Consider the following 23201-nt stretch of genomic DNA (forward strand, 5'->3'; position numbering starts at 1 on the left):
TAGATCGAAGTCAGCCTTCTCATGAGAAAAATCAACACGTGTGCCGCCATCTTGAATTCCACACAGGATGGAGGTCCAACTTTTCAAACACAAAATGAGGCTAAAAGTTTGGTATTCTAGCGTCCCAAACGGATAGGTTAAAACAGAAAAGACTTATTCTCATCTAGCTGAAACTGCCTTGCCCGAAGTTCAACCGTGGACCAAAAACGTCGAGAGTGACCGCTGGCGGTTTGTAGTCACGTATTCGAAAACAAAGTGGATCTAAAACTCCCTAATAACTGAAATTCTACGAGCACCCTGTCGGTTAAAAAACCTATCGTTTATTGCATTGGTAAACCCACTGATTGTTGAAACATACTGCTTTTTGTACAAAAGTAGTAGACCGCACTTTTTATCGGTCTATCGAACTCCGACTCATGATTTACACGTGATCTACATACTTTTTTCGTGCTTTCCCAACATTCCGCGTGCGTTTTTACGCCGATAAAAGAGAGATCTATTGCTTAACTGAGGTATCACTTTTCCTAAATATTCGACATCTGCCAATGATGGCCGATTAAGATAAGAGACGGGGTAAACTTTTGACAATTAACAAATGGTAAACACCACAGCGTACACTATTGAGTTATGGATGCACGCGGGAGGTTGCTAAGCACGAAAGAAGCGTAAGAGTCGCTCTTGGCGATAGCCGAGAGCGACTCTAGCTTCTTGAGTGCTTAGCAAACCTCCCAAGTGCATCCATAACTCAATAGTGTACGCTGTGGTGTTTACCATTTGTTTTATAACATAACATTGATACATTGTAGCTAAAGAGTTCCCTTTTATTCAACAAATCTTACGTGACCAGAAAAAACAAGCGCGCGCGGAAAAATAGTCTTTGCATTTGCTCACGTCAGCAGCGTACACCCATGGGCAAATGGGGGACGCTAAATTGACCAATCAGAGCGCACGCTTTACTTTGGTTATGTTATAATTAAAATGGGCTTGTCCTGTCTTGTACTACCCTTGAGAGATTTTTGGATAATAAACAAAGGGGAGTTCATTTGAAAAGAATCACTATCTCACACAAGAAGTTTTGAAGACAAAGATAGGGCGAATAATAAATAATAATAATAAATAATAATTTAGCAATGGACATTCTACTGGGTGGCTCTTCTTGTCCACTGTTTCCAGATCGAATTGGAATTTGGAATGTTGGTTTGGAATGTTGGGTATGATGGTCACATCTGACAGATCCCTAGAAATAAACTTCTGCCCAGCTGATAGACAGCTCAGTGCGTTTGCAACCTCTCTCGGATCTAGAGGGGCGGGCATGAGCTTATGATGAGTGCTAACTGACGTCACGATGACATCACGATAAAGTCATCATCCACTTTTTTCTCAAAGCCGACCAGACCCATATTTCAAATTTATAGAACTGTATATTGTGTTCTCTTTTATGAAATAATAAATCTGAGAAAATATTTATTATAGCATATTTTGAGTTAGGCTTTTTTTACTAAAGGATTCTCTCTCCGGTTAGAGCTTCATTTTCAGTACAAACAATCATAGTACCGTGACAACGTCAACAATTAGAAATTGTTCTTGTCGTGAAAGTTTTTTAGAGTTCTCTTGGGCGACATTGGGACTTGTAACATAGCAGGACAAGAACAAAATACAACCAGCCAAGATGTGAAATGCTCCTGTCACATAGAACGTGAGAGAATATGATCCAGATAAGTCAGCTAGAAAACCTGAAAAAAAAAAAAGGGGGGGAGATTTATTAAAGGAATTACCTCAAATAATTATTTTCTTCAACCACAAGCTTGGGCGAAAATAAATCTACTTGCCACAGGAGAGGATCAATTATCGTCTCTTGCTTAACAAATCACTATAATTTTCTTCAATCTCGTCCAATTATTGTTGTTTGTTAGGTCTTCTGTTACCAAGAAAAGACGCCTGTACGCACTGCTTTTAATAACACTCGTTTTTCAAGTTCCTTCGCCTGAGCAAATGTTAAAAAAAAATCTAAGGTAAAACAAAAGGCTTGCGTTTGTGCCCAGCTACTATTCAAAATGCACTCACCCCCAAAAGGAGGACCCACTGCTAAAGCGATCGCAATGCAGAAATGGAAAAATCCAAATCCCTGAGAGCGTTGTTTTGTGGAAAGTGTTCCCAGAGCTAAGATGTTCATTGAAGAGACTATAGCTCCGTCGGCAACAGCGTAGGCAACAAAACAGGCCAACAATTGGTTGTACGACTTCGTTAAGGTGGTTAGGGCTGCAGTTGCCCCGGCAATGAACACAGCCACTTGCATAATTAGCCTTGGATATAATTTGTTCCTGTCACACACGAAGCCCGTCAAGGCTCTCAAACTAACTGTCACTATTCCGTTCCAAAAGTACATCATGGATGCGCGGTTTGCGTCAATCCCACGTTCTTGACAGTACTCTGCCTGTAGGAGAACAAGTATGATCTGGGCTTGAAATCAATTATGAGGTACTACTTTACTGGTAAAAGGATTTAAGCGATGAGGTAACGGCGACTAAGAATCTGTTTTAACTTTTCCTAAACGATTAAGGGAGCTCTGTCACGCTTATTTTATTGTAGTTTTCTCGGGAGGACCATATTTAGACTCTGAGGTTTCTGTTAAATTTATGGAAACTTTTCTGGTTGCGAAAAAAAAAAATACTAAACAGGGTTAAAAAATCACGAAAGTCAAAATCTTTCCGGACGAAAACATGACTATCACTAACAGACCACGCCTAAAGTGGTTGAAACTTCCATAACTGTACGGCTCTCGATCCTTTAAGAGCAATTTGACATCATATCTTTTTAATAACGCTGGAAAGAGATTAGAAACATGAATCTCAGGCCTTTTAGCTTGTTTATATTTTAATTCTTAATTAGAATGTGATTTATTGTAAACTATATGATATAGGACATATAGCGTAATTAGAATAGTGTAGTAATTTTAGCATAGTAGAGTCAATTCATTCTTGGAATGCTAATAAACCTTTATTATTAGTATTATCATTATTATTATTATCATTATTATTATTATTATTATTATTATTATTATAAGTGGCTTATTTCAAAAGCTAACAGGAGGCTCTTTAAGGCTGTTGGCTTATACTCTTCCTTTGATTAGACGTTTGTTTTAGCACTTCACAGATCCGGCACCACTGCCGGAATTAGCAGAGTAACAAGCAAATACGTGGCCGATGTAATGATAAACACTTTCTTCGCGAATACATTGGTTTATCGGTCGTAACATTTTTGGAATAATCGATTGACTAGCGAAAATGTTTCAAAATTAATAGACGCCTACTTGCATAAAGCAATTTGGGTTTTACGTTACAGGTACATATAAAAAGGCCTTCAATTCAACTTGTCCGTGATATGATGATAACGCTTCAAAATTCAGATTTCTTTTGGCATAGACTCGTGCAAGAAGGTACATTTAGGGAGGATTGAACAAATCAGTGTGTGAATATGACGCCCTTAATTCCAAGGATTATCCTGGTCTCTGTGAATAGAGAGATTGCACGAAATTGCCATTCTTCCAGTCGGAATACAAGTTCATCGTGTAGTAGCGTAGTGATAAAGTAACCCACTTCATGTTTAACATCAACTTACCATGTGAACCAAAGGAACAGTAATTCCGCAGAAACACGTAGTACTTCCAATCAGGTAGATGACAAATTGCTTATTTCTCAGGTATGAAAAATCTAACGTCGAGCACAACTTAGTCGGCCTCTTGTCTTGGTCAGTACCCTCTTTGTCGTTGTCACCTATCTTTGAGTCGAATGTACAAGACAAAATGCAACTCACGCACAACATCCCTGCCATGGCAATAAATGTGATTCTCCATGAGCTCACAGTCAACAAGGCCTGAATGATGGGGCTCATTACAATTAATCCCCCTCCGCACCCCATGAGAACGAGCCCTGTTGCCAAAGAGCGCCTTTTAATGAAGTACCTGGGCACGATAGTTAGCACAACAAAGAAGATACAGCAATTCCCAAAGCCAAACCCAACGCCAAATGTGAAGTACATCAGGGTCAGATTTGGGGCTTGCGAAGTAGCAAGGAGGGCCGCGGTGGAGATAATACCCCCGGAAATACCAACTGTACGGTGATTGAATCGATCACATAGAAGTCCTACAACTGGTCCAAACAGACTGCCGCATGCATACGCTAGAGAGCCTACCCAAGCTGAAAGAACAGACAAAAAACAAAACAACGGTCTCGCGGGGAGCAAGCACTTTCTCTCGACAGAATAATAATGAGGTGATTTGGTTACATCAACTAAGTTGAAATGGTAAATTGGCCACCGTAAAGAGTTAAAATGCTGACGTCTCGAGCGTTAGCCCTTCGTCAGAGCGAATAATAATGATAATAATAACAATAATAATAATAATGATAATATATAATAATAATAATAACAATAATAATAATAATGATAATATATAATAATAATGATGATATATAACAATAATGATAATATATAATAATAATGATGATATATAACAATAATGATAATATATAATAATAATGATAATATATAATAATAATAATGATATATAATAAAAATGATAATATATAATAATAATTATAATATATAATAATAATGATAATATATAAAATAATGATAATATATTTATCGTCGATGACGTGGGAAGTGGTCGCCCAATCTTCTGAGCAACGAGACTCATGTTTAAAACGGTGGACAAATAAACAAGATCTTAGTCAAACTTTACCCATGAAGTATTTGCATGGCCAGAAATTTAATACATTGTGAAATGCTAACGGAAGTATCCATGTTTATTTAACAGAATAGGCGCCTAGAATATTTTTACATTTGTTTTGATTACGTACGAGCCAGTACCTGCTAAATTCATGTTTTCAAGAATGTTTTTCTCGTTCTGCCTTGGTAATTAGTCTAAATCAAGTTTACTAAAGGAAAGTTTTCGCTTAATTTAAAAGACAGAGAAAATAATTAATAACTGCGCTCTTCTACGAGGAGAAGACGATTTGAACTCCGACAAGTAAAACGGTAGAAGGCAGTACTTTATCACGCGTACATCTATGCCCGGTACATAATGATGTATACTGCACTATGATATTACTACATGATTTTTTTTAAGACTGTGGCGACCGACTTAAGCTATATTAGTTGTCAACCCCACCAAGCCAAATTACAGCTCAACCCCTCATGTACAGCTTAGCATTCACAAGTGGAGTTCTCTCAACTAATCAAAATAATTGGCCTCGATGGTTAACTGTTCGAAGGGAAGACATAGCTGTACAGTGGAACCTCGATTTAGCGAAGTGCCAAGGGACTGGGGAAATTGGTTCGTTAAATCGAGGGTTCGTTATCATATCGAGGTTCTGTGGCATACATTTTACTGTAACTTTAGCCGGGCTGAAATTGAAGTATCGTTCGTTATACTGAGGACTTAATTATATAGAGGTTCGTTAAAACGAGGTTCCACTGTAGTGGATATTTCACGCTTTATTAGCACGTGAAATCGTCTGTAAGCCGGTATCATTAGATACATAGAACCTAGCTGCCATCTCTGTCTATGTATCCTAAAAGACAACGATTCAGGTGCATCTTGCACTACGTCTCGTCTTTATACTAGATGTTTTAAGAGAGTATGGTAATCTGTCGACACCAACTACCTAACTGAGCAACAGAAAGGGAAATTGAAACCGATTTCCTACCTGTCTTGGCTTTTCCTTCTTTGAATTCGTGCAGTAGCACTGGGAATAGAATACCGTAGGAATACGAACAGCCAACGGCGATCAAAATACACAGAAATCCACAGAAACATACAAAATAAGCGTACGGGCTATCAGGCTTCTTACAGCCCTCCAGGTATCGAGAAATCCGCTTGAAATCATTACATCCTCTCATATGTTTCTTGGTGTTTTCCTTTGGTAAGATATGACTATTATCTTCTGGTCCATCCATCTAAGCAAAAGTTCAAGTTAGATTAAAATTCTGTTTTTAGAGGAACAAATTAAAGTACTTGCGTTGAGATGAGTCTGTGTAAAAAAATTCATGAAAACCTGACGAGGTTATGCACGCAAATGAAGTCGAACTGGACAACAAAATAATGAGAACTGATTATAATTATTTTGTGAAAAAAATTTCCTTACCTTGACCAGACAGAAATAGTACGATATTAAACGGATGCCTAAATATAATTCAATATTTAGTGATAACCACCTTGGTCTTAAAAGTGGTAGCAGCCACGGTTTGATGAGCTGATAACAAAATAACAAGTGATGCGCTCTTTCTAATTATAATTATTTTTTCTCTTGGGAGGTCTTACTATACTGCTGACGTTTTTGAGCCAAGTTTTATTGTTTACCTAGTCCTGTTTGTATTTTTCAACCTCGTTCCCAGGGCTTTTCCCTTTTAAAAGCCCTGGGAACGAGGTTGTGTATTTTTGTGGTCAACTCTGCGTTTTCTTAGAACTGGCCCATGCAGCAACAGGTAGATAGCTGGTGCCAAACCACAAAATCGTTGTGGGTTCTTCTTAGCCAGTGTGCAGCCGCCCCTACCTTCCAAAAGGAAATATTTTGGAGCGTAGGGGGTGGCTGCCGCACTCAGGCTAGGTCCTTCGCATCAGAATTTGTTTTTCTTATGTAGAGGGAGGAAGGAATGAGAGTCTTACGCCTGACTTAGCCTCCCCTCTCCTCTCGCATACCTTTGACTCCAGTCATCCGCCCTTTATTAAGAAACACTACAACTCTGAGAGGGTGGTAATAGAAGATGGAGAAAATTATTTTCTCCTTCTCCTATTACCACCCCCTCCCCCCTTCTCTCGTACTCTTCCCCCCATTTCAGCCCCGTCGTACCCTCCTCCTTGCTAGTTGCAAGGTACATCGAAGCAATCGACACAAAGAAAGCATTCATTAATTCATTAGAGGACCACGTTAAAATAGCCAAAACTGGGCTTGAATAGACAAATCGAAGGAGTTCAGAATTGCTCCCCTTTCGTAAAATTCACAACACGTCTTCACGTCTTGAATTGGCATTGAGTACTTTCATTCCAACGCGGTCAACATTGGCCTTGAAATTGGTAGGCTAGCATCAAATTAACCAGTTTGTATATTTAGTTATTTGAGCCGGGTTCTCAATGAGGTCCGGTTTATCGTCAGCCTTCAAAACGTTTAAAATTTAACTGCCTAAAAAAAAAATCAAATGGTTTCGAGGTCATTTAAATTTCAGTAAGAAAAACCCGTCAGTTGATATCGAATAAACTTCAGATTAGTAAACCTGTCCCAATTTTACCAAATGATAAACACCCAGTAGTTAGCTCAACTCATTTCTTCGGATATTAGTCTTAACTAATCGTCTGAAAGAATTTAACGGCTTCATTCAGTGTTGAAATTAAGGCAAATTAAGTCGCTGTTGCAGTTTTGGCCATGATTCCAGAGTGGATGACAACAAGATAGGGAAGGCACTACCGTTTCGTGAACTTGCACTGTATTTTCGCCCTATAAAATGCGCTCACAAATGCAATATGGTATTACTGATTGCTAAAGAACAGTTGTAGTTAATGGACATCGTACACAACACATTCCGATGTTTTTCTGACTTATATACCGCATTGACGAATGCATCAGAAGGAGAAAATACGGAAAAGAGGCCGGAAGGAGTGGGAAACAAACTCTCTTTCTGAAACGCTTTCCGTTCTGCCCGTATCGGACCGACATTTTTATGTCACAGACTTAAATTAGATCTTATGCTCGTTCTTACACTTCAGTAGACAAAAGCACATGAATATATCAGTGACTTCGAACGAATATTCAACCTTAAAACGGTTTTATATAAGCACCAATTGCGGCAGATTTTTACAGAGGACACAAAAACGTGAAGACCTTAGACTGGGAGGCTTTTCATTTCACATTCACTTGCAGCTCTAGCTTAGCTTGTTTTAATAGATTCAAAGTTACTTTCTTGCACAAAATCTATAATTCATACAGAGATGCAAAAAAGTACCGATACAAGTAATGAATAGCTTAATTACGTAACAAGAAGCTACGGGTAATTTTTCAATAGAGCAAATATTTTTAGATTTTACACATTTCAATCATATTTTTCGCAATGTAACCCTGATTTCGCCGACAGATGATCGTCGCTTCGCCGATCTCTAAAACAAATAAAATTCCTTTGTAGCTCTTTTCGGCCCCTGGTAACAAAAAGTGAGTTCTTGAAAAGTTTTCATATGCAGACAAGCGGCGAAGAGGATTGTTGTCACGTTCGAAAAAGACCAATTTGGTGAACCGTTTGTACATCTGCTTAATTTGCTAATTTTTGGGGTTGCCCGAGGTCTGAGTTTTTGAGATCTCAGTATTCGTGACAGACGTGATAAGATCCCTTTAAAATTTTAATTTTTTTTTTTTTTTCTTTTTTTCGCGGACACAGTAGATGTATTTTGAAGCTGGTCTGTGCTTTAAATAATCTAATCCACCCCCACCCCCCACCCCCCAAAGAAGTCAGCTTGACGGTCGGAAATCGTCTCAAAATCTTGAAGATTGTGCTCCCCTTTCAATTACACATATACTTCTTTATTTTAGCGGACGGAGGGGACTAACTAACTAACTAACTAACCATTCAACGTATATTTTAAACAAAATCATATCAGCTGTATGTTTTCTTTAGGGAACATTCGAAGCAATTCAACAAACCTTTATTTTCTTGACCTTCAAGCGGCTTTCCACTGGCAATGGAGTTGAGGTCAGAGTCGCATGAGCGATTTCCACCCGATGAGAGCACCAATGAAGATCAGAGTCGTGCTCGACGAACTCGGAGTCGACAGAATCAGACAATTTCCATTTCTTCACATTCGGCTGATTATTACAACACTCTTGATCTATTGCGTGAGCCATGCAAATAGTATTATCGGTTTGTTTACCGCATAGAACGTCAAAATCACGTGCTCGGGGTCAACGTCTGGAATGTACAACTGGACGAGAGACGTATCTTTTTCACAATAATTTCCATTTTTCAGGGACCATTGAACAGAGATACAATAACTGTCTGGATTTGAATCGTCTTCAATCGTGCACAGGGAGGAAGGAAAGGAGACTTAGACATGGGCATTAACTTTGCGATACGTTCAAATGAGGTCCGTTTAGCCTTATCTCGGAACATAAGAGCATGATGAAGTAAAGAGAGGTACTTTTAAACGGGTTAGACGATTGCTGTAGTAGCAATGAAGCAATTTATGGGTTTGGTGGACGAACATAAGTTGTTACATAGTTATTTCTTGAATAAACCGATAACATAAAGGCAATTTTTGCGGTTTATCCTAGCGAAAAGTCGGCTGACTGTTTTCAGCCAACTATATTCAAAGATTCAATTCACTGATATGTTTTTTCAGGTAAACTCTGCGTTTTCTCAGATTAAACCCGACATCAGAATTTTTTTTTTTTAATATCGAATTAACGCTGGGAAAATGATAAAAATTGTATAACCTGTAGAATTAATTAAGCTATCGTGATGAGTTTCCAAATTGTGACTGTCTTGTTTAACTTACCAACCGTTCCACAAGAGAACGTACTTGGTCTCAGTGCTGACCTTGATTTGGACCTAGGCCACTCGAAGCTTCCGGTTCTGGCTTACGCAGTCAAGATTGATTCGGTAGATAGGAAGCATTAAGAGGGTTGTTGTTCATTTGCGAGATTCTTGCAAAAGTGCGGTCTGGTTTAGTGATTTCACAACAAATGTTTAATCTTCAGAGGTCAGTTGGCCAGCGGCGTGCCTGTCGAGATGCAGGACGGAGCGTTGCAAGACTGGCTTTTTTCCGCCAATGGCCTTTTTATAATATTGATGCATTTTTACATTGCTTGTATATATATATATATGTAATTCTTGGACTTGATTTGAATGTATTTCGAAGAGCGCTCAACTCTTAGAGGAGGATTGATAATTATAACGAATTGGTTCAAGACTTCAGAGGTAGTTCATCGTTTTATTACAACAGCTCTGTTTCGTATGGTCGAAAATGACCACACTCATCAGGTAATTTCAACGATTGACCGTTAACTTACTGGCTATAAAAGCTGGGATACGGTTGCTACTGGAGATATAAAAACAACGCTACTTATCCATATAAGTCATGTGACTGGTATGCATAATTTCTGAGATTGTTACTTGATTATGAAGTTTTCAAGGAGGTATCTGTTTCTATGGGGGCATGAACTTGCTAGCTCATTTCGCTTGTTTAGACTGCAAAGTTCCTTTTTACATATGATCGTGAATTTTTCAAAAAGACATAAGTTACATTTCTTAGTAATGTTGTTGTACGGTTTGCATTGTTTGACGATTTTCCACGCTAACTTGAAAGGTTTGTTAATGTCCTTCAGTGTCCATATGTGTTTAGATAATTCAGTCTCGTGTCTCTTGTTTTGGTGTCGGAAGGAAGCTGTGTGGTTACTGTACTGTTCTTTAAAGTTTGTCGCGAGTCCCATGTATGAATCTGTTGACGTTTCAGTTGTGACTGTTGCTTGGTAGACTACGTTTGATGTGAGGCATTTTCCCTCTAGGGGGCATTGGTCTTTTTTCCGGCAGTTACATTCTTTGTCTAGTGTTTGTGGTGAATTTTGTGACCGGTTGTAATCTGGTGGTAGCTTTTTGTTGTGTGATGCGATGATTGTTTTGACGTTAGGCATGCAGGAGTAGCTTATCCTTAGTGTGTGGCGATTGAAGATCTTGTGTAATGGATGGTTTTTCGGGAAGCATCTGTCAACAATATTTAAGAACTTTCTTCCCAGGTTGATCTTCACGTTGGAGTTCCATGGTGGATTATACCATATCACTTTTCTTTTGCGAGTTTTGTTGCGCTTTTGGGCTGGCTGTGGAACATGTGTAAGCTTATAGTCGTAGCCACTTTCGTAGAGAGCTTTTTGGTAAGGAGGGCTGGCGTTATCGAAAACTTCTTTGCTTGATGATATGCTGTTTAATCGCTTGTTTATATCTTCCGGGATGTTCTTTAACAGTGCAGGTGGGTGGTGAACATAGAGGAGTTTGTTGTTCGGTTTCATGAATGGGTTGTAAGATTCATTTGCGAGGTCGAAGGTTACATCTAAAAAATTGATTGCTTTCTTATTAGCTTCGATGGTGATCTTCAGGCCATTTGACTTGAAAATTTTGCTAACTTCTTGTTTTGCTTTTTCAATTTCTTTAGGTGTAGCTCTGCATACTGCTAGTCCATCGCCACGGTAAAGGCCCACTCGATCTTTAAACTTTGCCGCAATCAGGGATAACATATAGGCTCCGATTAGCTCGCATTTCTCGGCTCCATCATACGAGCCCATCGTCACGTCGAACATGTCGGTGGTGCTCTTCTTTACCCACGGTGTGTTCTGGTGGTACAGCAGTGATTTTTTCGCATGTATGATAATATGGCGATCTTGTGGGCTGATGGATGTGAACTGGGATGCATAGTTTAGTGCTTTCTGTAGGAGTTGTTCAGAGATGGATGGATAAAACTCACACACATCGAAGGTTACAAACGCATGTTGAGCTATATAAGGTATTGAATGAAGCCATTCGATGACATTTGCTTTGGTTTTCCAGAGGTTTACTTTCGTTGCTTTGATAACTTCGTTGTTGATATTATCCAAAATGCGTTTGCTGATTATGCCAATTTCTGATTTAGAGGGGTTAATTAGTCTGCAGGATGGGTTGTTCGTGAAATCAGGTTTGTGATCTTTCAATGTAATGAACGCGTCTCTGCTTGCTGATATTTCAATTCGGTCGTCAAGGGCTAGGCTTTGTGCGATTTTTTGGTCGGCAAGGTTGATCGTGTTAGGGATGGTTTGGTTCGTCTTTTTGTAGGGTTTGCGGTCACGTTTTTCTGTACAAGGTTCGAGTAGTCATTGGGTTCAGTCTTGTAGTGGTTGGTTGTTTTATCGGCTTTGACGAATATATGCTCGTCTTGTCGGATTTCTTGCAGGTCTTTGTTGAGTTGTTCAGTTCTTGCAGCTTGTTCTGAGTGTAATTAGTGCTAAATTCAATACGTTGAACCATTTCTAACATGGAGTCTTCGAATTGACTGAGGTCACTTACGTATGGTGGTGGGCGCTTTGATTTGAATCCATGTCTCTTTGTTGATGTTATCATGACCGCTATCTTCATGGTTTTTTTAGAAAGAAGAAGGCCTTCCAACGCATTCGATGTATAAGCGATTCAGTTTTTTCGATCAGGTTTTGTAGAAATGAGCTTTCACTTGCCAGTGGGATGTTCTTGGTCGAATACCCGAAGTCTTTCACTGGGAAATTCATTCTTGACAGCGCTCTACTTTGTTGGAGGAGCGTTAAAAATTCTTGGACTTGATTTGAATGTATTTCGAAGAGCGCTCAACTCTTAGAGGAGGATTGATAACTATAACGAACTGGTTCAGGACTTCAGAGGTAGTTCATCGTTTTATTACGACAGCTCTGTTTCGTATGGTCGAAAATGACCACACTTAAGTAGTGTTGTTTTTATATCTCCGGTAGCAACCGTATTCCAGCTTTGATAGCCAGTAATTATAAGTTAACGGTCAATCGTTGAAATTACCGGATGAGTGTGGTCATTTTCGACCATACGAAACAAAGCTGTCGTAATAAAACGATGAACTACCTCTGAAGTCTTGAACCAGTTCGTTATAATGATATATATATGTATATATATATATATTTTTTTTTTGTAAATATAAATTTACTAACATGTAACATTTTTTATATCTATTTTTTTAAATTTTGAGAATGTAATTAATGTAAACATGTTGTAAATTATTCTTGTACGAAAAAATGTATTGAATAAACCTTTATTATTATTATTATTATTATTATTATTATCAATCTCCTTTTGATTCTCACTCTTCTATCAGTTTCTTACAGACTTCTGACTACTAAACACCAGGTAAACTCTAAAACACATGCTTACATATTCGCCATCGGTAACGATAGACGGTGGCTAGACCTCAGGTAACGCCCATGGACAGCGTTACGCCGGGGGGGGGGGGCGCATTCCAAAATAAGCGCGAGGAGGGCTCGCATACTTTCTCAAAGTTCTTGTTGCATAAGCACAACCTTCTTTTCGAAAGACTAGGGTCTAGACAGAGTCAGACCCAGATTGAAGTGAACTGAGAGAATTAAAGAACATTGAAAAAGGCCAGAAAAGACAGGTCGAGAGTCGTTCGTGCTATCGTGAAGCTGTGTTGCGGTCTGTAGCTAATTTCTCCATCATTACGATCCAACAATAACATGGCACGTGAAATCACGATAGCAAGGGATCACGATTATGCCCTCTTGAGGAACTCTCTCCTTCCCTCCTGATAATAGAAAATCTGCACTTGTTACCTAAGACGAGCCATAGCTAATGGTTGAATTTAGGCGAAAATCGCCGGGTGTCTCGAAATCGATTTAAATTCTTTCTGGCTGAGTTGAGACGTTGTTGCGTAATACGGCAAATGTACTTGAAGTAGCCGTACCCGAGGCACAAGGAGCTATCCACTGCACCATCCCTAGTCCCACTCCTTGCTCCCCCGGTTTTTCGCTTAAGGCTTTGATACTGATACTGTTGTTTATCTTCATCATTGTAATTTGACCGAATGGAGTTTAATTCGGTCTTTGATCGTACTGGTGATAAGCAAAAAAAAAAGATAGCCATGAAGCGGGGGTCCGGTTTATTAAAAATAAGCAGTTAAGACTGTATAAGGCTACTGGTATCAGCGCAATTTTCATAGCATTGAAAAGAACTAGAGATTGTGTGAAGTTACCAGAGGGTTGTCTCACATGAAAAACAGAAAACCTGCCGCATCCCACATATTTATGAGTGCCCCGTTCCCCATGAGAGAGAGATGTTTCAAGAATATAGCTACTAATCGACACTCGACCACTAATTAGATGGTAACAAATAATCATATTTACGATAATAATGGCAACTTTATTTGTGTTTTTGAATGTACAATTGTAAATCTCACTACGTATAGGAAATTTGCAAATGCTGCTTGAGATTGGATTATTCAACACACACAAAAAGACAAAAAAACAAAAAACAAAACAAAAAAGTCAAAATTGTATTAAGTCTCGATTGTCCCAATTCCTATTTCGACAACAAAAGATGTAATATGATAATAATGGTTATTTTTATCATTTTCTTGATTATGTAAAGTTGCTGCTTTTTTTCAATGCCAATGTTATTCATCGTGTTTAAGAACGTAGAGCTTTCATCGGGGAAAACGCCAAGGGAGCCCATGAAGAGATTTGCAAATTTCACACATCTGAAAGTTCTAGTCATTTCGTTAATCCGTTCCGATATTTTTCTTTTCACGCACTGCATTGTTCTTCAGGTTAGATTCGAAACCAACTGTTCATTCTAGAACATATAGGCACTTGAACTGGATCAGGAAAAGAAGATCTGGACGATCATTTTCACTGGTCATTATTATTGGAGGATTCAGAAAACCATTAACATCTGCATAGAGTGAGGAGTGAACATTAATTACAGGTCGAAGTGACTTGGCAATGAAGTTAAGGATTGAGTCGTGTCTCCAGGTAAAGTGATCAAGGCATTGTTGACAACCAGCGACAACATGAAGGAGTGATTCAGGATTAAGGCAAAAGGAGCAATCAGGACTTTGTGATAATCCTCATCTTATCATATTCTTACGTGTAGGAGAAAATTGTTGATGTAGCGGATGGTAAAAATGTAACTGTTCTTCGGTAGATGAGACTGGGCCACTGTCCAAATAGAATTTACAGATGACAATGAATACTTGATGACACTTGAGAAGAAGAAACCTTGAGATGGTAGGTGGTGTTGTAGTTTATCCTCTTGATTAGAACCGAAATATTTAAAAACTTCCTTATTGGATTTGTACATATCATATTGAATAATAGTGTGATAGCTTGACGATTTCCAGAGAGCTTTTAAGGAATTATTTGGTGACTCTTTTAATGAATTTCGGAGAACCCTTCCCTCCATGGACAATGGTTGCCTGACCGGTGCTGTTTTTTTAGACCTCGCCAAAGCGTTTGACACTGTCAATCATTCAATACTGCTCCAGAAGCTCTCAACTTACGGTGTTGATGATGCTGGCAAAGCCTGGTTTACTTCATTCTTAACATACAGAACACAAATGACTAGCTGTGATTATGCTTGTTCCAAAGCTGCCGCTGTATCGATTGGCGTTGCTCAAGGCTCTATATTGGGCCCGCTTTTATTTATAATTTACATGAATGATCTACCTGATGTTTTGCAATTCTGTCAGGTTACCGTCTTTATATGCAGATGACACTGTTTTATATCTCGCTTCCAAATCTACTGTAGACTTACAAAGTAATATTAATGCTGACTTAAAACCTATATGTGGGTGGCTTCGGGCAAACCAACTGACTCTGAATGTTCAAAAATCCAAATTTTTGCTTATCGGTAGTAGTTCCCGCTTGAATAAAGTTGAGTCCCTACTCATTTCGGCTTATGATACCCCTCTCGATAACGTAGATTCTTTTACTTACCTAGGCATTGTGATTAATAACCGCTTCTCCTGGACTGACCACATTGATTATATTCGTAGTAAGGTCAGTAGAAATTTCGGTCTTTTAAGGCGTATTAAATCTTGCCTCCCTCTCAATGCTAGAATTATGTTTTTCAATAGTTTCATTTTACCTACTTTTGACTATGTGGATATCATTTGGGGAGATCGCGGAAATGCGTCCTCAATGTCTGAGCTGCAAGTGTTGCAGAATAAGGCCGCTCGCCTCATTGTAGACTTACCTATTTATTTTTCCGCAACTGAGGCCCTAAAGAGATTGGCTGGAAACCATTACTGCGTCGTCGTAGAAAGGAACACCATGCCATCTTTATGTATAAATTAATTAACAACCATTCATGTAATACTATTCCTGTCACATTTAATCGTGACTTTCATGGTTACAACACAAGATCGAGAAATGACGTTCGAAAATCCAGTGCCACAAGAAGATGGAGTCATTGGTCGTCAGTTAACTTAAGCGCAGATATATGGAATGGTTTAGACATCTCACCAAGGAATGCAAACTCACTGCCTGCCTTCAAACGTGGCCTGTCTAAATTTAATTTTGAATTTTAATTGACTTTGCTAGTATTACTTTTAGTTAATTACTTTTTCATTAGTATTTTTAATTAGTTTTTAGATTTAGCTTTAGTTATTTGTTGCTATTTGTAATTTATCTTTGTATTAGTATTTAACTTAAGAGGACCCTCCTGTAAACCACTTTTGTGACGTTGGCATCCTCATTAAAGATTATAGTATATATATAAACTGACTGGCACTGAGTAAATTTCATAGAGGGAGGACAAATACTAAGACCAAATTTATTGCGTTCTATAATAACAATAATAATAATAATAATAATAATAATAATGATAACAACAGTTATAGTAATAATAACTTTAAGGGACCGGCAAGCTCAAGAACCTTACTATTCCTCTATTGGTCTATCCTCTAGGCTCCAATAATGATTGAACCAGGCTTCTTTTGATTTCAATTTTTCCTGTTAATTATGAATTATTTTCTTATTTCACTGCACTTCCATTTTTTGTAAGACTTTCGTTTCACACAACAAAGCATTCCTCGTTGTAGGATATTCCGCCATTTCGTCATTCTTCCGTTCCATCATTTCATCGAGTTAGGGGTTACCCTATTAAACTCAAGGTATCGCTCGCTTCGCAAATTTAGCGGCTCTTTTAAGCATTTGTCGCTGATTGAAATGGTAAAATACTCTCTTTCAGTTTCAAATAAATAACATTTTTCTTCAAAGTTTCCACGATGTGCAGATCAAACTTATTTATATATTTCTGGAAGGAAAAGTCTTTTTCAATAATCAGAGAGACCACTGCGGTGAAATTATTTTGAGATGTTTATCATCTTTTGTGGCGTCATGATAAGCACTCAAGTTACATCTTCGGATCTACCAGGCATAATTCGCTGATTCAAACGGTAAAATGCACTCTCTACGAAGATAAAATTTTTTCCTTTAAGTAAATTAATAGCATCGGGAAACAGCGTGGTCACTTGCTAATTCAGAGTAACATTCGAAGCGATCCGAAAACTGATCGTCACCAAGCGTTGAATAACCGAAGATGTTCCGAAACAAACAAAGGCCAAGAGCGAGGAAAATCGGGTAAAACTCGGCAGACTTCCGTTGTGGGCTAAGAGGTCGTTCGTATTCTATTGTTACACTCTCTCACTCAACAGGCCAACATTATGGCTTCGCCTCCATAAGAGGCACTAGCCATAAAATAAATAGAGGACAGCCACAAGAATTATGTTACAGTTAGGTGTGAACATAGAAAACAAGCACTTCATCAGCTCTTCGCTAAAATTAAGAATAGTCGATAGGAGTCATTGTTTACCCATTTTACTTCCCCCATTTCCTCTGACAGTGATTTATTTTTTCATGTCGCCAAGACTTCCATTGATCGTTTGCAACGTTAAATACGTGAAGGAGAAATGAGCATTAAGGATTGACAGAAGAAGATTAACAGAAAAAGATTAACAGAAGATTTCAATCTTTTCTAAACGGTCTCCTACCCAATTCTGTGTCAATATCACTTTGTTTGTCCGACAAGGGAAAAAAAAAGGACTGAAACACCATAGGGAGCTATGCGTATAGCGCCGAATTTTTCATTTTCTTTTCATAATCTATCTTATCTTTTATTTGCACGACCGGTTCAAAGCTGCGAAAGAGAAACTGTTTGAACACTCTTAAAAGTAATGACTGATGAGACAGTAACTTGCCAAATGAAGTCCACGGCTCACAAAGGATCTTTATTTGGTTTTACTATAGCATTAGTACAACTGAAAAAATAAACCTCATTTACACTAGTACACTAATGTGAGTTTTCTGCCCTTTACTTGTTAGCATGCTCTCGAGCCATTTCTTAATGACTTTATATTAGATATCAAAGATATTAAAGAACTAAACAAAAAGCCTCATAACTAGATCAACCATATCAGATCTGAAATGAATCAGTGAATTTATCGTAGTATTCATCCTCAAGTTCGTCGGAGATAGAATGCTTTTCTCCGCAAGTAATGGCTTTGGTTTGCTGCGCTCCCCCAGCCAATGCCCTTTCAAAGGATTGAAAAGCCGCCTTCATGAATTCCTGGTTGCTGGCCGCCCCTACATTCAATTTGAGGCTCAATCCCCCGGCAGTCTCCTGTGCTTCAAGGAGGGGGGTTGGTGGGTACTTTCTCTCATAACAACTGCAAGTATATTTAAAACCACTTAAGCAGAAGAGGTAAAAATAGATAACTGTCAACTGACCGAACTTCAACTAATTGAGATCGAAGTATTCAGCAACAGTTCCTATCAACAACTGATTAGAGAAAAACAAAGAGCGCTGGGAAGTGGGCAGGACTGAGAACACAAATGTCCAAATCTTACTTGAGAAGGTGCGGCAAGCTCTACCCGTTTGAAGACGCAAGTTCTACGCGACTGAAGGCATAAACCACCTAATCCCCAAAAACCTCCGTAACTCAGCTAAACATTTATCTTACGTTATAGTAGTTCAGCCGTTAATTGTTGACGATACTGAGTTATAACTTGAGTCATTAATTGATGACCTGTTTCAACACACCACCTAAAGCCTTTACGCCCCTTTTATAGGAGACTCTTGACATTCCTAGATAATTTCGGTGTTCATGGTTTGTTGGTGAGTTTCGGCTACATACCTTTGGCAATAAGAACCTTTGGTAGCTGTGTCATTACATTCGCAACATTTGTTGCTCTTGTCACTGTAGCATCTACACATGAAATAAATATTGAAAAAGTGACTATGTTGCACAGGGAAAGTTGAGAAGAGTATTTGTTTCCTTACTCGGAACTGGTCAGCTCAGACGATCACCACAAACCGTATAATATTATCCAAACTTTAATGATTATTCGATCTAAGAGAAATACATTTGTAATTCGAAATCAGAAAACGTAAATTTAGTCTTAATCTCATGGCAAAATTTAAGAAAACATGACTGGAAACTTACTTCTGTGGAGGGTCGTAAAAACAGGTTTCTCACTTCAGGTTAGCAGATTCGGGTAAGCGAACAGATACAAAAATCGACTTCTTTCTCTTACTGATTCTTCTGAAAAACTGGTTTAAATCGCGACAAGCTAACACTTCAAATCATTGTGAGGAATTAATGTCAATCACGAGTTGTGTTAATTAAATTATATCTGTCATCAAAGGCAACGCCTATTTACTAAACGAAACAGTATTCCCAGGATGGGCCTCTTGTCTCATGTTCAGACTCTTTGCCTTAAACAAAATCAATCTTGTTCCCATGCTCCTGCGAGGTGAGAAGAGACATCATAGCGAAGGAAGATTTACTTACGGCTTCTTGTGGCAGTTGCCGACCTTATCCTCGCAAGTACTCATGGGCTTTTTGCAGTGATCACAGAGCGGAAACTCTTGGTCGTAACACCTGGAAAAAAAGCGTTTATACCAAAGAGATTTAAAACATAATGACCAAAAGTAAGAAGTGATTGTCAAAACACGTACATCTCTTGGTGCCCTAGTCTCCATTGCAGCCGTTCCCTAGAATGTCATGACACGTTCACCCAGTTGAAATATGTGTTATTGACCAAACAAGCTTGGTCAATAAAGGATTCCTTATCTAGAAAAAAGATTTCACTTTATTAAGTATCAAGATGACTTGTGAATTCATGGAAAATGAAGACGAAGAGTTGAAGGATCGTCCCATTATTAGACACTACGTTATACGATCTGAACGGCAAATTAAAGCTTCAGCAAAATTTGATCCTTTAATTTACCTCACTCCTTGAAACAGCGTTCAAAATAAAAGAAAGCGATCCAGAGTACTCTTGTTCTGTAGTAAAACGACTTTTACCATCATCAAGTTAGTGCTTTACAGGCCGCACATTACAGACCATGCGACAGTTTCCTCTACCCACCATAATGAATATCAAATAGAAGCAGCTGCACTTACAATGAGGTAGCTTTTGGACCAGATAGTGTGAAATTAATTGCAAAAGGAAAGTAAATGGAGTCGACTTCGTAGTTTTGGTCATCGGGATGGTTGACAAAAGCTCAGGAAAGACACTAACATTCATTGAAATGTAAACGAACTGCCGCGATATATATAAAGGCGTTCTCGAATATAGTATTGTTATGTGGTTTGCATGTGTAACAGTGGGAACTGGGAAGTAAAGTCTTGTTTGAAACAAAACGTAAATCGTTGTTAGAGGTCTTAGAGGTACGCCTCACTCCACTACGGCAAAAAAGTTGGGTCGGTGAAAGTCGCGGCTCGGTACTAACTATCCACCGCTACTCCTCTCCACTTAGGCGAATAATTAGGGACTTTAAGCAGTCAGGACGGCAACGCCACGGACGACGTCGATTAAAAAATGAGTTTCTACTTTTAGTTAGTATTTCGAAAATAGCTGCATGTGTTTACCGTCTCATAGGGCGCCAGACCTCAAACTCAACATAACGCATAAAAGTAGCGTTGAGTTTCAAATGTAAATTAAAATAATTTGCCGTTGCGGTTTCGCTTCGCGGACGACGCAAATTCTGGTGACTTCTCGTTGTTGTTTTGCAAAGGACGGCTAAGAAATTTACAAAGTTTTAAAACGCACGTGCTGGGCTATTGTTCTGCCAATTAGATTTATTGTTTTTCCACGTTCTCGTTGCCGTAGCCGTCGCGGTTTGCTTAAAGTCCCTAATATTGTTAGCTATCCTTGGGATCTGCGTGGGAATGGAGGAGACCGATCTATGTATTACGTGCTAACAAAAAGAAAAAACAATTTTCTCGGCGCAAACTTAAAAGATAGGAAACATTTTTAGGCTGTCTTTTCTGCATAAAATAAGGGGAACAAAGCCAATTTACACAGACAATACTTGGAAAATATAAGATAGAAAAAGGAAAAGGCGAGGAAGTCTCAAGAATCCATGAAAGCTTATAGGTGAGGCTCCCTCTTTAAATTACAGTTTAAGTTTAACTAAAATGTGGAACGTAATTTAACAAGTGTAAAGTACTAAGAGAACTTGATTATTTAATATTAACAACCTTGCTGCAAAATTCACTGAGTATTTTGCAAATTAATCAAATGGGATTTGAGTGACTGTTTTAAAGATCTTATATTGTCAGATTCAGTTATCGAACGAGGCAGAGAGTTCCACAATTTTGTTCCTTGACTTCCAGTTTGAAACAAGTTTGGAAAAATGCAAGGCAACATTTTATGGCCATAAAACGAAACGTCAGCTTTTGTAATCGTTACGGTGGCCAATTTACCATTTCAACTTTGTTGATATATCCAAATTATTTCGTTACTCCCACCGCGCAACCCCAAACAGTTTCTTTCGAAACTATCAGCCTTTATTTTATGGTCATACATGTACATTAAGGTTCTGATGTGAAAATAAAACAAACTGTAAATGTCAAAAATTCCACGTTTTTGAAAAAGAAGTTTACAAGGAGCTTTATAATCACCCGCTAAAATTGTTTGAACGACCCCTTTCTGTAACAGGTTGATTCTTTTAAGGTTTGTGGAATATGTAGAACTCCATGCTACATTGCAATAGGTAAGATATGGAAAGACTAGGTAATGATACAATAAGAGAAGAGATTTTCTAGGTACGTGAAACCTTACTTTATATAAATGATTCCTATTGCTTTAGAATTTTTTGTAAAAAAATACCGTTGATATGCATTTTCCACTCCAGGTGCTATTCTATCAAATATAGGAAGTGTTATCAATTTTCAGAGGGTTCGTCGCAAGCAATTTTTTTGTTTAGGTCTAAGAATCATAATATTCGTTTTTTTCATATTGCCGGTTTTCGCTGCCGCACCATCTTCGAAACCATTCAACAAGTAAAGTCAAGAGTCAAAGGGATAAAAGAAGATGAAGAATGTCTCAAAGACTCCAGTCCGTGTGATGTATCGGGAGGGAGATATTCGAAGAAATGTTTTATTCAAATCAATGAGGCTTGATATCAGAGGGCTCAAAAACATCTATTTGAGTACTTATTCTCATACAAGGACTGTTCAGATTGCGAAATCTAAGCGGATGAGTCGCTTTTTTAACCTATGTGAAAGCATTCTCGGCCGCCATTTAATTATCGTGTCACACAAAACAACCTTGCTTTATCATGATCACAAGAAGAAAAACCCTTTCAAACTGAAAATTTGTAAAAAATTAATAAAGGCCGATTGTTTCTAAAGAAACTGTTTGGGGCTGCGTAGGTGGGGGTAACGAAATAATTTGGATATATCAACAAAGTTGAAATGGTAAATTGGCCACTGTAAAAAATTAAGTCTTGGATAATTCCGTATTTTTCAATTTGGCTTACCTCGCGTGACTAATTTGTTAGCTTTAAACAAGTTGCAGCATGACGAATTTCATCCTTGACTGGGTAATCCAGAAGAATTTTTAGGACTTCGGTTAAAAATTTCAATATAGATTCCTGAGAAACAAGATCGAGCCGCACAGCAAGATCGAGCCACACACAACTAAACTAAAACGATCAAGCCTTTTGTGCACAAAATTTCCTTATAAGCTTAGAATAACCAAAGCTTAATTTTTTCCGGCGAAGAAAAAACTAAAATGAGCAGACTCTTACAACCGAACCTCAAATTAGACTCGATGCTTTCAAAACGAAAGCAATTTTAAAATAGATTTCCGGGAAAGATAGGTATAATAACTACAGCAAGATCATTTCACATACGACCAGAATAAAAAAGTCAAGTCTTTGTAAAATATTCTTCATCTAGTTTTACGGTTTCTTAACATCTCACGGTCTTTATATAGAGAAACGATTCTCGATGAAAATCTATTTCCTAAGAACTTCATGGTCGCCAAGGGATAAATAGTGATCATTCAGGTAAAAAGGAGACAAGGTTGCTTTATTTTCTTGGGTCATTCGCAAAACGAAACGAATTACCGTTTAAATACGTCGCTGATAGTAAACTTTATCGATATAACGAACTTATACAGTTCTAGTAAATTCCCTAAAATGCCGTTCGAAGTAGGATACACCAAAACTCATAACCAACAAAATCCCCATGAAATCGAATGCACAAACCTTTGGCAGTAATCTCCTTTGGTTGCCGTTTCTCCACACTTTTTGCAGGATTTTCCCCAAATTGCACCCATACCAGATGATCTTAGAAGCCCTCTTGAATCGATTAAATTCGAGCTGAAATATTA

The 23201-nt window shown here is 38.3% G+C and overlaps 2 protein-coding genes and 1 long non-coding RNA gene across 4 annotated transcripts; 1 reads left to right on the plus strand and 2 right to left on the minus strand.

Annotated features, from left to right (window-relative positions):
* Window positions 1-1401: 1401 nt before the first annotated feature.
* Window positions 1402-9252, minus strand: LOC111342484 (monocarboxylate transporter 4). 2 transcript variants are annotated; one of them, XM_088729968.1, is made up of 5 exons: window positions 8688-9252; window positions 5709-5958; window positions 3619-4196; window positions 2065-2434; window positions 1402-1733 (listed from the first exon to the last, which is right to left on the minus strand). In XM_088729968.1, exons 1-5 carry the CDS (start codon window positions 8886-8888, stop codon window positions 1546-1548), a joined length of 1587 nt encoding a protein of 528 aa, XP_088586094.1. In that variant the 5' UTR covers window positions 8889-9252; the 3' UTR covers window positions 1402-1545. The 2 variants fall into 2 exon arrangements, with proteins under 2 accessions (XP_088586094.1, XP_088586095.1); XM_088729969.1 differs by lacking the exon at window positions 8688-9252 and adding an exon at window positions 6147-6767.
* A 5265-nt stretch (window positions 9253-14517) lies between these two features.
* Window positions 14518-16294, plus strand: LOC148725609 (uncharacterized). The gene is made up of 2 exons (XR_015990258.1): window positions 14518-14801; window positions 15514-16294. It is a non-coding gene; the product is annotated as an uncharacterized LOC148725609 (long non-coding RNA).
* A 1488-nt stretch (window positions 16295-17782) lies between these two features.
* LOC111342488 (uncharacterized) lies at window positions 17783-23201 on the minus strand. Its single transcript, XM_022949575.2, has 4 exons — window positions 23077-23201; window positions 19367-19456; window positions 18710-18781; window positions 17783-18241 (listed from the first exon to the last, which is right to left on the minus strand). Exons 1-4 carry the CDS (start codon window positions 23145-23147, stop codon window positions 17989-17991), a joined length of 486 nt encoding a protein of 161 aa, XP_022805310.1. The 5' UTR covers window positions 23148-23201; the 3' UTR covers window positions 17783-17988.

This window comes from Stylophora pistillata, chromosome 8 (assembly GCF_964205215.1).
Source record: "Stylophora pistillata chromosome 8, jaStyPist1.2, whole genome shotgun sequence".
Classification (NCBI taxonomy): domain Eukaryota; kingdom Metazoa; phylum Cnidaria; class Anthozoa; order Scleractinia; family Pocilloporidae; genus Stylophora; species Stylophora pistillata.

What these genes read in the sequence shown, in the direction of transcription:
- LOC111342488 (XM_022949575.2), bottom strand. Translation starts at nt 23,147, where the DNA reads ATGGGTGCAATTTGGGGAAAATCCTGCAAAAAGTGTGGAGAAACGGCA. An exon ending in GGCAACTGCCACAAGAAGCC is followed by an intron (nt 18,782 to 19,366) that starts GTAAGTAAATCT and finishes TTTCATGTGTAG; the next exon opens with ATGCTACAGTGACAAGAGCA. An exon ending in AAAGGTTCTTATTGCCAAAG is followed by an intron (nt 18,242 to 18,709) that starts GTATGTAGCCGA and finishes ATATACTTGCAG; the next exon opens with TTGTTATGAGAGAAAGTACC.
- LOC111342484 (XM_088729968.1), bottom strand. Translation starts at nt 8,888, where the DNA reads ATGGCTCACGCAATAGATCAAGAGTGTTGTAATAATCAGCCGAATGTG. An exon ending in TGAAGGTCAAGAAAATAAAG is followed by an intron (nt 5,959 to 8,687) that starts GTTTGTTGAATT and finishes ACTTTTGCTTAG; the next exon opens with ATGGATGGACCAGAAGATAA. An exon ending in AGAAGGAAAAGCCAAGACAG is followed by an intron (nt 4,197 to 5,708) that starts GTAGGAAATCGG and finishes CTGTTCTTTCAG; the next exon opens with CTTGGGTAGGCTCTCTAGCG.